This window comes from Dama dama, chromosome 18 (genome assembly GCF_033118175.1).
Source record: "Dama dama isolate Ldn47 chromosome 18, ASM3311817v1, whole genome shotgun sequence".
NCBI classification, from domain to species: domain Eukaryota; kingdom Metazoa; phylum Chordata; class Mammalia; order Artiodactyla; family Cervidae; genus Dama; species Dama dama.
In genome coordinates, this window is record NC_083698.1 from 47160036 (window position 1) to 47176341 (window position 16306).

Sequence of the window (16306 nt, forward strand, 5' to 3'; positions counted from 1 at the left end):
GTAAAAAAGCTGACTTAAAACTCAACATTCAAAACACAAAGATCATGGCATCCAGTCCCAGCACTTCATAGCAAATAGTTGGGGAAACAGTGGAAATAGTGAAAGACTTTATTTTCTTGGGCTCCAAAAGCACTGTGGACAGTGACTGCAGTCATGAAATTAAAAGATGATTGCTCCTTGAAAGGAAAGCTATGACAAACTTAGACAGTGTATTAAAAAGCAGAGACATTACTTTGCCAACAAAGGTCCATATAGTCAAAGCTATGGTTTTTCCAACAGTCATATACAGATGTGAAAGCTGGAAGATAAAGAATGCTGAGTACTGAAGAATTGATGCTTTTGAACTGTGGTGTTGGAGAAGACTCTTGAGAGTCCCTTGGAATGCAAGGAGATCCAACCAGTAAATCCTAAAGGAAATCAATCCTGAATACTCATTGGAAAGACTGATGCTGAAGCTGAAGCTCTGATACTTTGGCCACCTGATGCGAGCAGCCAACTCATTGGAAAAGACCCTGATGCTGGTAAACATAAAAGGCAGGAGGAGAAAGGGACCGCAGAGGATGAGATGATTGGATGGCATCACCAAGTCAATGGACATGAATCTGAGCAGCTCCATGAGATGGTGAGGGACATGGAATCCTGGCGTGCTGCAATCCATGGGGTCACAAAGCATCAGACACAACTGAGCAACTGAAAAACAACAAAGCTGATTCTAAAATTTATACAGAAGCACAAGTGCCAAGAATAACTAAGCCAATTACTAAGAGGAAGAACAATGCTGGAAGAGTTATACTACAGACATCAAATTTATTACAAAGCTACAATAAATTGGGCTTCCATAGTAGTTCAGACGGTAAAGCAGGAGAGCCAGGTTTGATCCCTGGGTTGGGAAGTTCCCCTGGAGAAGGAAATAGCAATCCAATCCAGTATTCCTGCCTGGAGAATTCCAAGGACAGAGAGCCTGGTGGGCTACAATCCATGGGGTTGCAAAGAGTCGGACATGACTGAGCGACTAACACACACAATAAATTAGACAGTACAATATTTAAACAAGGATAAACAATGTATTAACAGAAAAGAATACAGTGTTCAAAAATATATCCATAAATAATCACCTGATTTACAATGACACTCTTCAATAAATGGTGCTAGGTCAACTGGATATAGGCATTTCATAAAATCAAGGCTCCTACCTCACACTATACAATCAAACCTATTCTAGATAGTACATGATATTTTATAATAGTATATATGTAAAAGTGAAAGCAATAAAGTTTCAGAACCAAACACAGGATAAATCTTTGCCTGATTTTAAAACAGGCAAATATTTCATAAATAGGACACAAAGTGCTAATCGTAAGGAAAATATTTATAAACTGTAGTATATTAAAATTAAGAACATCTACTCATCAAAAACCATTAGAAAGAACGAAAGGTAACCCACAGAGTAGACGAATATATTTATAAGACACATACATGTATAACATATACAGGTGTTATAATATATAAAGACATATCCATAATTAATAAAGAAAATTTCCAGGTCAAATAGAAAAGGCTGATCAACCCAACAGAAAAATGAATAAGACCTGGCATAGGCGTTTCATGAGGGCAGTAAACAGTTCAGCTCAGTCACTCAGTCATGTCCAACTCTTGGCGACCCCATGGACTGAAGCATGCCAGGCTTCCCTGTCCATCACCAACTCCTGGAGCTTGCTCAAACTCATGTCCGATGAATTTGATGAGGCCATCCAACCATCTCATCCTCTCTCATCCCCTTCTCCTCCTGCCTTCAATCTTTCCCAGCATCAGGGTCTTTTCCAGTGAGTCAGATCTTTGCATCAGGTGGCCAAAGTATTGGAGCTTCAGCTTCAGCAGTAAACAAATGGCCAATAAACAATGGAAAGCTGCTGAACTTCACAGTTACCAGAGAAGTACAAATTAAAACCACAATTTAAATCACTAAACGTCTAACAAAATGGCTAAAATAAGAAGATAAAATAAGGCATTGGAGAGGAGGAAGCATAACCAGAAGGCTCATACAATCCTGGTGAAAGTATCAACTGATAAAAGCACTTTGCAAAACCATCTGGCAGTACCCACTCAGATGAGAACAGGCATATTCTATAAGCAGGGCTGCTGCTGCTGCTGTTGCCGAGTGGCTTCAGTCGTGTCTGACCGCGACCCCATCAGCTGCAGCCTGCCAAGAACCTCTCTTCATGGGATTCTCTACGCAAGCAAACTGGAGTGGGCTGCCACATCCCCCTCCAGGGTATCTTCACAACCTAGGGATGAAACCTTGGTCTGCTGCATTGCAGGCAGGCTCTTTACTGCTGAGCCACCAGGGAAGCCCAAGCAGGACTACTCTTACGTTTTCCAAAAGATACATCCCAGAAGTACTATTCCTATATATTTCCAAACAGGAAGCTATCCAAATGTCCGCTACATTGCACTATATCACTCAACAGAATACATAACAATGAGAATAAAGGTTTCTTAGCTACACTCATCAGTATAGAAGGTTTGCACAAACATAATGCTGATGGGGGTGGGGGGGCATAAAAGAGCACATTCGGTGTCATTCCATTTATATAACAAGTAGAAAGAGGTACTACTAACGAATCTATACTGCTAGAAAACTGGTCAATCTTTCTAAAGAAAATGATTGGAAAGGAGCATAGAGAGGCTTTTGGAAACATTCTGTTTCTTAACTGGGTGGATGTTATAGAGATGTGTTCAATTTTTGAAAATTTATGGAGCTGTATACTTATAGTATATACATTTTCTCTGTATAATATTTTTACAAAAATTTCAAAAAAGACACAAGAAACAGCTTGAAGGGCACCCTACTAGTCAAAGTTAAAATAAATTACACATTTTAAAAAAAGGATGAGGAAAAGATTATGGAAACACAACTTATGAAAAATTATGAGTTCATAATGATAATAAAAAGAAAAAAACACCAAGGATTCATCTCACCATTGAAGCAGCTTTTAGAGCAAACTCTTTACTTTGAAAACTGGAGACTAAGTAGAAAGAAATTACACATTTCTTTTACTTTTCCCGCAACATTGATTTCTGAGAGTAACCAAATAGCTTTAGCTGGGTGAAGAAAGCTCTACTTTACAGGAACATGTCAATTATAAGGCAGAAGGAATGACAGAAGTAGAAATTTATCATTCTGCAACCCTAATAAAATGACATGTTTTGGAAACAATTAGGTTAACGGTGGACTAATATTTTTAGCCTAACAGTACAGTGAAAAGATAAGACTGTAATCTTCCAAATTCAGTGGTAACCTTAGCATTACTAATTGTTGTTCAACCAATTTTGTTTTGACATGATGCAATATAAGGTGAATAATATCATCTGCACTGTGCTCCAACAAGAAAACACTCAACGCAATCAAGTCTTTATATTTAAATTCCAATGTGCAAGAAACAAAAAGGAAGAAGGAATACATCAACAATACCAACAAAAAGGAAGCTAGGTAAGCTCAGAAGGTTAGCCAGTCTACAAGAAAATATATATCAGATTTCTCCAAGGTATTGAAGGGTCCCTGGATTTAAGGTCAGTTATGAGTTCTCAAAGTTTATATTAACAAAACAGGTCACAAGAGACTAAAACTGAAAACTATCCAGAAATCCATCAACACTACCATGAGTAAAAAAGCTGCAATACATTCAAACACAATGGAATACAAAAGAAACAAGAATGAATGACCTACAACTACCCGCAACAATGTAAAAGATTCCTACCAGTGTGCTGAGCGACAGAAACAACAGTTTACATAATGTACAAAACCAGACAAAACTAACTTGTGATCCTTTTTTGGGAGACTGTGACTGAAACGGAGTCCAGGGGCGACTTCTGAAGTGCTGACAAATTCTGCTCTTCATCTGAGTGCTGGCTATGTGAAGGTGTATGAAAACTCATTGAGCTTTATACTTACAATTGCATGTGTATCATACTTCAATAAAATGTTTTTCTTAAAAGTTCTTTAAAGTATGCATATTTTTCTTAGACGTTTGCTTTCAGTGTATCACCCAAATGTTAAAATGACTTAAAAGCATATCCATATTAGGAAAATTTATCTTTTAGGTAAGAGATTACACATATATGAAAGATAATTACAAATTCTATGAACATGACATTCTAAAGTTTAGCTATTACAATATATGTATTGTATGAAATTTGAGGGAAAATTAATTAAAAATGTGTAACTTTTTAGCAAGATTGTTATCAAACTGTTGAATAAATATGAACTAAGTTAACTGACAATTTTTTGGATGGCAAGTAAAAAATAAGCACTGATGGATCTCTAACAAAATATTAACACTACCATTCTTTATATGACATGTCCAAACTGTTAATTATATGTTACAAATAATCATAGTATAGAGGTAAAGAGACATCATTCACATTTTATGGCATTTCAGGGCTTCCCAGGTGGCACAAGTGGTAAAGAACCTGCCTGCCAATGCAGGAGACATGAGACAGGTTCGATCCCTGAGCTGAGAAGATCCCCTGGAGAAGGGAATGACAACCCACTCCAGTACTCTTGCCTGGAGAATTCCATAGACAGAGGAGCCTGGCGGGCTACAGTCCATGGGGTCGCAAAGAGTCAGACACAACTGAAGCGACTTAGCATGCATGCTACCATGAAAACAGTCTACTTAAATAGATCTAAATTATTTTCACTGTTTTATATTTGAAAAAACTGAGGCAAAGAAAATCTATTTGTTTTATTAATAGAATCACACATTCAACTGCCAATAAGATCATAAAAATTTTTAGACTTTCAAATACAAAAAGATCATGAAATAAAAACAAGTAATGGTTTTACTTATGAATTACAACTCCTGTCTGAACAGTAGCTGCATAGCATAAACACTTAACATTGCATTTAAGAAAACCTTGGTAGCTATTAGGCAATTCAACTAATATACTGAGATATATCTTCTTATCTTGGAAGTATCTTAAAAGTACAAACAAATATGAGTACTAAGAGCATAACAAATTACAGAAGAAAAATGAGCATTTAGTGCAATGCATATCACAAAATAAATGGGCAATTACTAAGTATGTAAAACACCACATGTATGATAAAACCACAAAAAAAGAAAAATGAAAAAAAAAAAAATGAAAGGTGTTGCCTTCCCCATTTCAGAAGGTTTACTAGTACTTTTATTCCAAGAAAAAACCAGACTAAAGGTAATCAAAATTACCTTGACAGCCACTCCTTTTCCCTCAGGAAATTCTAGAAGATGGAAAGTCAGTTCTTCAACTCTATTGATGCAGAGCCTTGGGTCAGTTGTTCTTCTTAATGCTTGAACTAACGCCCGGGTTCTGTTATCAATACTCACTCTGGCAATGATCTGCAAAGACATATTAAAATATGTATGATTCAAGTATGAAAACTGCTCCAGTGATACCAACAGATGATCAAAGTTCTTCAATCACATAAGGAAATGAAACTTAGAAATCTGATAAAAATTAAAACTTAAAATCACAATAAATTACGACTTGCCTTTTCTCGCTGAAGAGATAACCGCCTTTTCTCCTCTATGTTTTTGTCTTTGCTGACAGCCTGCTCGGCTTTTGTCGCCTCTTCCCGCTCTTCTAACTGACTCTTTGAATCATACTTTAGTTTGGGGACAAGTCCACCAATATAACCACCTACTAAGGCTTGTACACCTTCTGTGGGACGAGACAGAAAGTTAGCAATACTCTGTTTAGTAGAAATGGGAAGAACCTCAGGTGTCTCACTGGGACTTCCAGGCTTGTCCTCAGAATATAAAGAAGCTTCTGAGTCTAGCTTCTTATCAGACAGGATGCCAGGATCTGGAGAACTGGGTTTCTCATCTTCAACCTTTAGTTCAAGTTCTGATTTTTCCTGGAAATGTTGATCTTCCTTCTGTTGAGACATTTTTTCCTCACGCTTGAAGTATGAATTAATATGACTTGACAAAAAGTAGAATGACTCTCCAAATTTTGTGGTTATATTATTTGTGTAATGAAAAAGGCTTGGTTTACCTATATTGTCTTTCTCTATAACCTGACTTTCCTTTGCTGGAAGAGAACTCTTTTCTGCTGACTTGTCACTATACTTTTTCAGAAACTTGATGGTTTGTTTAACGCTTTTCTGTTTTAACCAACCGCTATCTGTCACTTTTCTTAATATTCGAGAACTTGGCTTAAGCTGAGCTAAACGAGAAATCATTTCATTTTGCTTGCCAAAGACAGCCTTTGAAACAGAGTTCAAAGTATTTTTAATACGGGACATACGAGGGCTCACTTTTGTAAGTCCCTTGGGAGCAGAAGTGCTAAGTCTCAAGATTCCAAGATGTAAACCATGGTGGCTTAGGGGGGAACAGTGCTTACTGCAAGAATGAGCTTCACTTTTGGTCCATTTACATCTTATTCTGCTTGTATGAACACCTCTCTGTAGACTGATGTGGCTTATCCTCCCGTAATGTTCAGGTGAGCACAAGAAAGGCAGCTGCTTGCTTCTCTGCTTCCCACAAAGACTTCTCGCATTACTAAGGAGGTAAATATAATATAGATCTATAGTCAAATTAATAGACATAACTTAAAAATTACTTATTTTCTATACGTTATGACTTTCACTTCACTCCTGAATGCTTCATTTAAGAAATGCCATAATTCATGGTCTTACCTAAAATGGCAAGAAAAAAAAAAAAGATTAGGATTTAAGGTAAAACTGAAGTCGGGGAAGAGATAAAATACATTACATTACTTGAACTAAACTCAGCAACTTGTCTCAAAAGAAGATAGGACAATATATTTTCATGATGGCAATAGAGATCTCATTTTTAAGCAAATAGAAGGTAATTAAATCGTCTGGTATAGAAATCAATGAGAAAAGAAAGTGAGTAGTAGGATGTTTCATGAAAACTAATTTAGAGAAACTACCGGATAGATAAGGTCTCCAAAACACAAGACCGAACATGCAACTGTGAAACAAAATCTGTATTCATGGTAAGACAAGGAAAACTTAAACACAAAAGTTCTTCTCTGCCCCTTGGCCTCCTTTCTACCTGCACTCTCGACCTACCATACCTCCCCCACCAGCAGGAATCCCTGCTCCACGTTCACAGCAACATTCGCCCAACATCAGCAAGACAGAACATCTTTTCTTGACCTTGTAAAGGGTCCCATGGCCCACTGTGATGGTTCTTAAGTCTGGGTTATGCAAACTGTCAATACACATTATTTTATGTACAGCCCTCTGTTTCAAAAAAACTTATATAAACTGTGTCTCAACTTCTAACAGGTGGAACAGTTCTGAGAGTTTTCTGAGATACTCTTCCTGGGTTATAATCCTCAAATCTGGCTCAAATAAAATTTCCCAATTCTTTCTTAGACCTACTGATTAATTTTTCATTGACACAATTTAAATATTCTGCTGTTTTTCTTCTTTATTATTGAAGTCTCGACTAGTTTATGTGACACTAGACATTAAGTTCTTTGAGGACAATAGTCAAGTCTTATACTCCTATTCACTGCAAACCATTTATAGAATATTTAATCTGAAACTTAGTCCCCCTGAAACCGAGTCCCTCTGTTGAATTTATTAACCTCTATCCAAAATGTTATTCTCCTGTCCAACACCTGTTCCCCTCAGGATTGAGGCATATCAAAGAAAAGGGGGGGACTCAAACCAAGTAGGACCCTATGGGACCCCCCCAATGCATGAAAGCCTCTCTGTGTCCCCAATTTCTTGTTTGTAAGAAAAAGGCCTTCAGCCTCCGAGACCCTCCCTGAGTTCCAAAGGGCAGATTCAAATAGTTAATTAAGAGGGTGAGGGAATGCAGAGACATCAGTGCAGAGATGGGGCAGGGTCCTGGTTCATCCTGGGGGGATGTATATAACAATCAGATAGAAATCTCTGAGTTCTTCTACGGGAACTAAGGCCCGTCCCCAGGAAGATGATGGTAATGTCAGGCTGAGCACAAGACCCAGACTGGCTGGAACCAGAAAGCTGATGACTGAGATTCCTGGGACACCATTTTGTCACCTCAATCTATCAGAAGAGGCCCCCCCACAAATTCTGCTTATAAAATCTCTTCCCCCAAACCCATCAGAGTTCAGGTCTTTCAAGTAGGAGCTGCCTGCTTTATGGCTCTTGCAATAAACCCTTCTCCTACTCCAAACGTGGACATTTCAGTTTGTCTGGCCTCACTGTGTGCTGGGCACACATTCAACAACTTGATGCCAGATATAGTCCTAAATGCTGAGACCACAAAGAGGATACCAAGAAACTTTCAGTTTAGAGCTTGAGATAGCCTTGTAAAGAAGATTTCACAGTCTAGTAGTAACTGCTCATTTAAGCAAAGAAGTCAGACTAGAATAAACTATGTGCATACATGCTAAGTTGCTTCAGTAGAGTCTAACTCCTTGAGACCCCATGGACTGTCCATGGGATTTTTCAGGCAAGAGTACTAGACACCTTCTCCAAAACTATGTGTAACACCTAACAGACAGGGGCTCATAACCACAACATGAATGCCATTTAAAACAGACATTTTGTTCTTTCAATTGGTAAAATGCAAATAATGGATAATATCCAGTACTGATAATAACCTGGGGAAATGGGACTCAAAGGGCTACCTGACAGAATCTAAGGAAATTTTAATAGCTATCTATCAAAATTTTAAAGGCACATGTTCTTTGATTAGTAGTTCCACCATAAAGAATCTGTCCTACAGAAATAACTGCACAGGAGTACAGGTATATATACACATTCTTTGCCACATTGCTTGAAATATCAAAACACTGATAAACAACTCTTAAGTGTCTTCTAGAAAGGGATGGTTAAATAAACTACGGTAGATAACATACAACACAATGAATTACAATGTAATGTTATATAGCAGTTAGGAACTAGATGATCCAATGTATCCAATGTATATATCCTTCATATACAGTATAGAGAGGAAGGCAAATTGCAATAACTTATGTATGATATCAATAACACAAGGATACACAGATGTAGACACAAAGGTATTCTGTAATACAAGAAAACAAAAACCTACATATGCAGCTGGAATCTGTGGCTACACACACATACACACATTCTGAAAGGGTAAGCATCTGTTTATTTATTCCTGTGAACTGAGAAGTGGAATTGAAAGAGAAGGGCTTTCGAGAGAACAGCTTTTGAGAAGGGCTTTTACTTTTGGATGGATTCTATTATTTACAAATTTCTTAAATTTGTAATTTAAGAAAACAATGCAATGCACTTTAATAGATGGTACTATACGAATGGAAGACACAAAGTCAGAGCAGACATCCAGGTAAGTCTGAAAAAAAAATGATGCTGAAAACTGGGCAAAACAGTAATTCATCACATGGTAAAAGATGAGAGGGGAAGGAGAGAATTCTAAATAATGGGGAAAACAAACACAAACAAACAAAAAAAAGCATTTAAGAAAGTACACACAATATAAGCAAAATTCGCAAGCAGTCAATTCTTTCCAGGACCTGGAGCCAATAATGAGGGAGAAGCTGAAGATGATACTGCAAAGACAGGAGAAGCCAGATTATGAAGGGTCCGACAATCTTGCCATAGAGATTAAAGATCGAACTGTCAATGAACTATGTTAAGCAAAGGAATGACATTAGGAAGACGCTTCCAGCAGATCTCTGACAGATGGAGTAACGGGACAAGACTGAGAATGACAGGAATCAAGAACCCATTGTGACTCTTCAGAAGATAGTCTGAACTAACATCTTTCCAAATTGCCCGTGAACATACTATTTTAAAATCTGTAGAGGGGAGGAAAGAAAAGAAGCAAAACTATCTGCCTTGCTGACTCTTCAGAACCCCTCAAGATCTGCAGTCAATGTAATAAGCTGAATTAACACAAAAGTTTCACAATCTCCAACACAGAAGTACATGATAAAATACATCTAAAGGACTCGTGGATAAAAAAGCTATACTCAAAACTAATAATGGACTCCTGTAACTCAACAACAAAAATCAAATAACTCAATTAAAAAATGGACAAAGGACTTGAATAGATGAAAGATGTCATCTTTCTCCAAAGAGACATTCAGTAAATAAGCACAAGAAAAGATGAACAACATGACTGATATCAGAGAAATACAAATCAAAACCAAATGAGGTATATATCCCACACTTATCAGGGTGGCTATTACCAAAAAAAAAAAGAAAAAAATACCTGAGAAATAAAGGACACTTCCAAAGCTCGGGCAAGAGACTCTCTCATTCAGCAATCCCCACTGAAGGCGAACTCACAGTTAAAGAACCATCACTGCAAGAGACGACTGGCATGTACAGCCAACAGGAAAAAGTGTAACCGAGATTAGAAACAATAGAAAAAAAATTAAGTAGGTTTCAGACGTTCAATGATAGAACAAAAATAAGGCAGCAAAAAAAAAAAAAAAAAAAACTGTACAAAATGTACAGGAAGAGTAAAATTTTAGAAATGAAAATTCCAGCTACAAGCTAGTTACTAGATGTTACTGTAATATAATGACAAAGAAAGGCTGAAAAGGAATACGGGAAATATATACCAAGGCCTATATAATCAAAAGAAAGCAAAAAGCACTTTAAAGCAAAAACATTAAATAAGATTCAAAAGGCATACTATTCCATAGTAAAAGGAATAATCCATTTATTGAGAGTTATTAAACCTCAGTTTCCTAGGTCTTGGAGAACAAGACAACTTATTAATAAACAAGTAACTAATACAATGTATAACAACAGATCGAGAAGTACCATGAAGAAAAATAAAGCTGGAGGCTGGGTAGAAAAGGGCCCAGGGATGGCTATTTCAGCTGATGTAGTCAGAAGAATTGAGTTGACACGTTACTGGAGATCTGAATGAACTGAGGAAGCAAATTATTTAAAAGTATCCAGGGAAAAAGCACTCAAGGCAGAGGAAAAAGCAACCAAAGCTCTGGAGACAGGAATGTCCTTTGTCTATTCAAGAATAGTAAGATTAAGGTAGTTAAAGTAAAGTAAGAAATAGGAGAAATGGTAGACATGGGCCCAAGGGTCAAGCAGAGAACAGAGCTATAAAAGCGGGGATTACAATAAGGGATCTGCATTGTTTCTTTCCAATAAGAGATAATCCTCAAGACCAACAAGAATACACCTATCAACTTGGCAATAAAGCAAATCTGAAAAGGGGAACAATTAAAGGAAGTCTATACAATCTCATGATCATACAATTTTAAAACACTCTTCTAGAAGCTACAGTTATCAGGCCAAAACTGCAGAAAAGAGCTGTCAACAAAATCAACAAGCTGAATTTAACTGCTCCCAAACCACACTAGTAAATGCAGATAAGGGTTTGGAGAGCAAATTGAGCTGAGACAAAACTTAGATTGCAAACAGATAAGAAGATAAACTGTAAAGTGCCACCATCAACTGAGAAAAAAGCAGGAGGACCAGACTCTCTATTTATAGGATAGTACAAATACAGATGCAGGCATAAATGGAAGAGTGAGGCCTAGACCAACCACTGGGGAATGGAATGAAGTTGTAACTAGAAGAAATTCAGGAATTGCTAGGTGGAGGCTCCGCTAAGGATGGAAAGAATTAATTTATGGGGGACTTCACTTGGTTATACTGCAATTATGCAGACATGAAGTGACAGAGGTTTGGATTGGATTAAGATAAAAGTACTACAGGAGATGACTATTGCTCTGAGCCACACTTTGAAAACGGAGCAATCAGCGAAACACAGGGCTTGGTGACAGCAAAGAATAGGGTAAGGAGAGGGAGGTGTCAAGACAACTTAAGGGTTTTTAATCAGAGAAACAGGGAGAATGCCATTTGTGGATGTGAGATAGCTTGGAAGGGGGCCAATTAGAATGCAGAAACAGTGGGGCATTCACATGGAGACATACTACAGGAACATAGGCTGTTGGATTTATGTTTGGAGTTACTAGCACAGCGACAGCTGAAATCATAAGACTGGATTTACCAAAGAAGGGTATACAGTTAATACTTCTCCAGAATCTGGGGATCGCAGAGTTTGATACAAGTTTTCTCTTCCTCAAAAAAATGCTTATCTGCATATATGCACTATATTTTCCAAGACATTTCAGGATATTTACAGAAGTACTAAAGTATTCCTTGGGTTTCAAATTTAAAAATTCTGGTGTGGAGAGAACAAGGATAGAGCCTTGACAGCCATTCAGAGTTAGGAAGAGGTAGTTTGCTAAGCAGAGAAAAAAAAAAAAAAAGCACAGGAGAAAAGACATCCAGAAAAGCTCAGGGCAATGGCAGGACGTCGGAAAAAGTACTGAACAGTGAATGAAATAAAATATAAGACATGGGAAATAAAGGTCAGAACTAAGTAAGACAAGACAGGAAGATGTTCGGCTAAGAGTTCTATGATCTTTTCACAAATATATGCTCCACACACGAAGCAGTAAGTACCCTCTGGCACAAATCCTCCGTCATTATTACTAAGCAAAAAAACAACTCAAAGATGTACCTTTATTAACTCTGCACTTCAAGCAAGTAAACATATAAACTAGTGAAAGTGATCTTTTCATCCAACATGACTTGTTAAAACGACATTGCTCTCAAGGTTTTAACTGAGATCTGACCCAGGAACAGAAAAACAAGATCAACACTGAGAAAAAAGTTTAAGAAAAATGATGAAGTAAGAATATGTTCTTATATTCAAAGTACAACTAATGTGCACAAGAGATTTGACAAAAACAGTTACAATAGGCATGAAATATTTGACTCATAAGAGGCATTAAACTCTCGGTTCACAGTGCAACAAATGTTTCTAAAACTCCCGGATTTAAAAATTCTTAGTATTTCACTGTCTTAACAGCATTTCCTCGATACACCAAAACCTACTTTTGTCATTTTTGAAAGCTCAATAATCGGGACTGTAGATTGGGATGCAGTTCCACTGGGATGTTACCGGAAGTAAAAAGCACCACTTTAAATAGGATTATGTGATAGTTCCTCATCTAAGTTCTCCCTAGGTGTCACCACTTTTTATTTAAAGTTATCATAGTATTAGGTATAGAAACCAGTCTCCTCCCCGCATGATGACTTATATGACAGCGACTGGAAGCAGTGCAACAAACCTTCACCTACTGAACAGCACACATCTGAAACCGATTAAGCAACAGGAGCGAGAGACAGAGTTCACTGTGGGTGGGGTGACATAGAAACTGCTGATAATTAAAAGCCTGGAGCAGCCGACTCATCAGGTGTACTGACAGTGGGGAATGATGTAGGTAGAACAGGGACGCGGTTTTGACAAGCAACCGGGACCTGCCGGAGCACCCACTGCCCAGGGAAGTCAGAGAGACTCAGGGAACCTCGGCTGCGAGGCTCGGGGGTGGAACTGACAGCTCCGGGCGGGACCAAAAAAACCTAAACAGTCTGAGCCGTGCGGACCAGCAAAGCCCACCAGGCCAGAAGAGGCGGAGAGCATCGCGCACCCCTCAGGCCTGGGACCGGCGGACCCTTCCGGTGCTCGGTCGCCTTAAGGAGCCCGGGTCCGGGCGTCTCCCCGCCCTCTCGCCCTGGAAGCGCCCTCCGACGAGAGATGAGAAGTCCCAGAGGGGCAAATGAGTCCCCGGGGCGACTCGCGGCCTTCTCCCCTCGCCGACCGTCCCGCCGGCCCCCCACGGGCCACCTACCGGGATGCAGGCCGCAACTACTTGGGCGGCAGGGGCGACGCGCCTTTCCCCCGTACGCGCGTCCCCTCTGCCCGCCAGCATCAGCTGAGCTTCCAGCACAAACACCAGGGCAGCAGCTGGGGTGCCACCCTCCCCCAGCTCCGTCCCGCCCCAGCGGAAGTGACGCAGAGCGGCCGGGTCTACTGGCCGGCTGGGGAGGAGCTCCTCCGCCTCACTGAGGCCTCTGCCTGCCCGTCAGCCGCCGCTCCGCCCTCCCCAGACATGCGCAATAGAGCACGGCTGAGCGCGGCCGGGAGACGTGCGTGCGTGCACTTGCCTGCGGGCACCAGCGGAGCCGCAGCCTGGAGACCAGCCGTGGGAGTTTCTTTGGCTCCGCGGGCTTGTGTACAGGGCTCAGTACGCGCTTAGCTGAGCTAAGCATCCATCTCCGCGTCCATTGAGATTTTGTCCGCGCTCCTTCAGGTTCCCGGAACCCGGGCTGTGTACCAGCCGCCTGGAGGATGGTGAGCGGCATGGACCGGGGGCCTAACCACTCTGCCGTCATCATTCCTGAGCTTCGCCACTTGGACTAAAAATCGCTGGAAAGCTCTTTCACATATGTTATCCTGTTGGCAGTCAGCCAGGAAAGCCCCGCTACCCTCTTCTTTCCAAAGGGTCCCACACTTAACACATTCGTTTTTCAATCCTAACATTTTATGCCTACCAAGTCTGCAAATAGCCTATACAACCCATAAGGCAAATACAGCTCATGGCCTGTTTCTGTACGTCTGCAAAGTAAGAATGGGCTTTTCATTTTCAATAGTTTAGGGGGGGGGGGGGGGGAAAGACTTTGGGGACACGTGACATTGACACCAAATTCAAATTCAATGTTCTTTAAAAAAAAATAAAAAGGTATTTTTTAGAGCATAGACTTTATATGTCAAGAAGCTTTACTGCTAAAACAGGGAATTTGGATAGTTACTGTAGCTTCCTCTAAATAAGTTGAGGTTAGAAAACAGAAAAGTAGCCATTACTCACCTCAAAATGTTACCATGACAGATTCTCTCCTCTCTAGACTTGACTTGTCTCGCACCGGTGAATGTTACTGCTCTAGTCCATATAAGATGATTGTGAGGTGTTTAAGGAAGGAGTTGTATGAGCTGTCACATAGTGGGTGTTGGACTTACACCTTGTTTTTTCTTTTTAATTAAGAGGAGGAAGCCAGCTTGCCAGGCTCTTGGGGCACAAATGGCTGGATTATGTACATCATAATGCCTGATAAACCCCTGCAGTGCGTGATCTAGACAGGTTATTTAGCCATACTATAGTTAAAAGGTACATGCATAAACTAAACTTTAGAGGCATATGGAAGTAACCTTAGTTCCAAAGAGATGTTCCTCCCTATTGTTAAAAAAATTATACTTGTTAAAACAATAGACTTTACTTAGGACTTTTGCCATAGATGTCAAGGCTTTTGCAATTGGGGAGAGAGATTGGGCTGAATTACAAATACAACAGACACAGTTGGATACGTGTAGCCAAAGAACAGAAAGGCAGGGGCCAGTGGATTGAAAATTACTAAGAGGGGACGCCAAGGGTAGGGGTGATTCTTGCTAAAGCATTTTAACAAGATTCTTGCTAGAGACTGACCAGTGTGACTAGATATCAAGGTTGGGAGATGTTCTCTAAACTGACTCAGTAGGATTCTTGGTAAAATTGGACTTGGAAGACCAAAGCCAGGACCTGGGGAGGAAGCCTTGATGGAAGAGGGCTCAGAGAAATCAAATTAAAGTTTGACAAATGAGAAAGTCTTTGTCACCATCCAATCATCCATCCCCCCACTTGTTTTCCTTCACTTCCTAATTTAGTCAGACTTTATCAAATATCTAAATTTTTCTCCCTTGCCAGAATTTTTTTTTAACTCGTGAATTCTTCTCCTTTGCTCTTTCTTTGTCACTGTTGTCCACCTCCATACCTTTAATCCCCATAACTTTAACCAGCCTGAAGTCTGAGGATCTTAGTGCAGGATCTCTCAAGTCTTTCCATTGCTCTACATCTTGGCCTCCGTTGCTTTAGTTTAAGCTTTCATCTTCAATCTTGTTAAACTGGTTTTCCAGCCTGTAACTGACCTCTAACCTAGAGTTATTCTCTTCTGGGCAGCCAAGATAATCTTTCTAAAGTGCAAGTCCAATCACGTGATTTCACTAATTAAAAAGTTTATGCTTCATCTTCATGGAATCAAGTGCAGGGCATGATATGCGTCAAGCCTAACAAGTTTCCAGCCTTAATTTCACTACTTTCCCCTTGCTCTTTACCCTCTGTCTGTACTTCAGTGTTCAGTCACCCAATCGTGTCTAACTCTTTGTGACCCCAAAGACTGGCCATAATTCAGTCAGTTCAGTTCAGTTCAGTGGCTCAGTCGTGTCCAACTCTTTGCGACCCCATGAATTGCAGCATGACAGGCCTCCCTGTCCATCACCAACTCCCGGAGTTTACTCAAACTCATGTCCATCGAGTTGGTGATGCCATTCAGCCATCTCATCCTCTGTTGTCCCCTTCTCTTCCTGCCCCCAATCCCTCCCAGCATCAGGGTCTTTTCCAATGAGTCAACTCTTCGCATGAGGTGGCCAAAGTATTGGAGTTTCAGCTTCAGCAT

General features: G+C 39.9%; 1 protein-coding gene across 3 annotated transcripts in view; it reads right to left on the reverse strand.

Moving 5' to 3' along the window:
* Positions 1-13811, reverse strand: part of PNPLA8 (patatin like phospholipase domain containing 8) — a 42808-nt gene extending 28997 nt beyond the window's left edge. The window contains exons 1-4 of one of the 3 annotated variants that reach the window (XM_061165273.1): positions 13672-13811; positions 6385-6679; positions 5531-5700; positions 5229-5378 (exon numbers count right to left, since the gene is read on the reverse strand). In XM_061165273.1, the coding sequence (XP_061021256.1) occupies positions 5229-5378; positions 5531-5700; positions 6385-6589 (525 nt within the window). In that variant the 5' untranslated portion in view covers positions 6590-6679; positions 13672-13811. Of the gene's footprint in view, positions 1-5228; positions 5379-5530; positions 6680-13671 lie in introns of all 3 variants that reach the window. The other 2 variants (XM_061165271.1, XM_061165270.1) reach the window with 2 other exon arrangements.
* Between the last annotated feature and the right edge of the window lie 2495 nt (positions 13812-16306).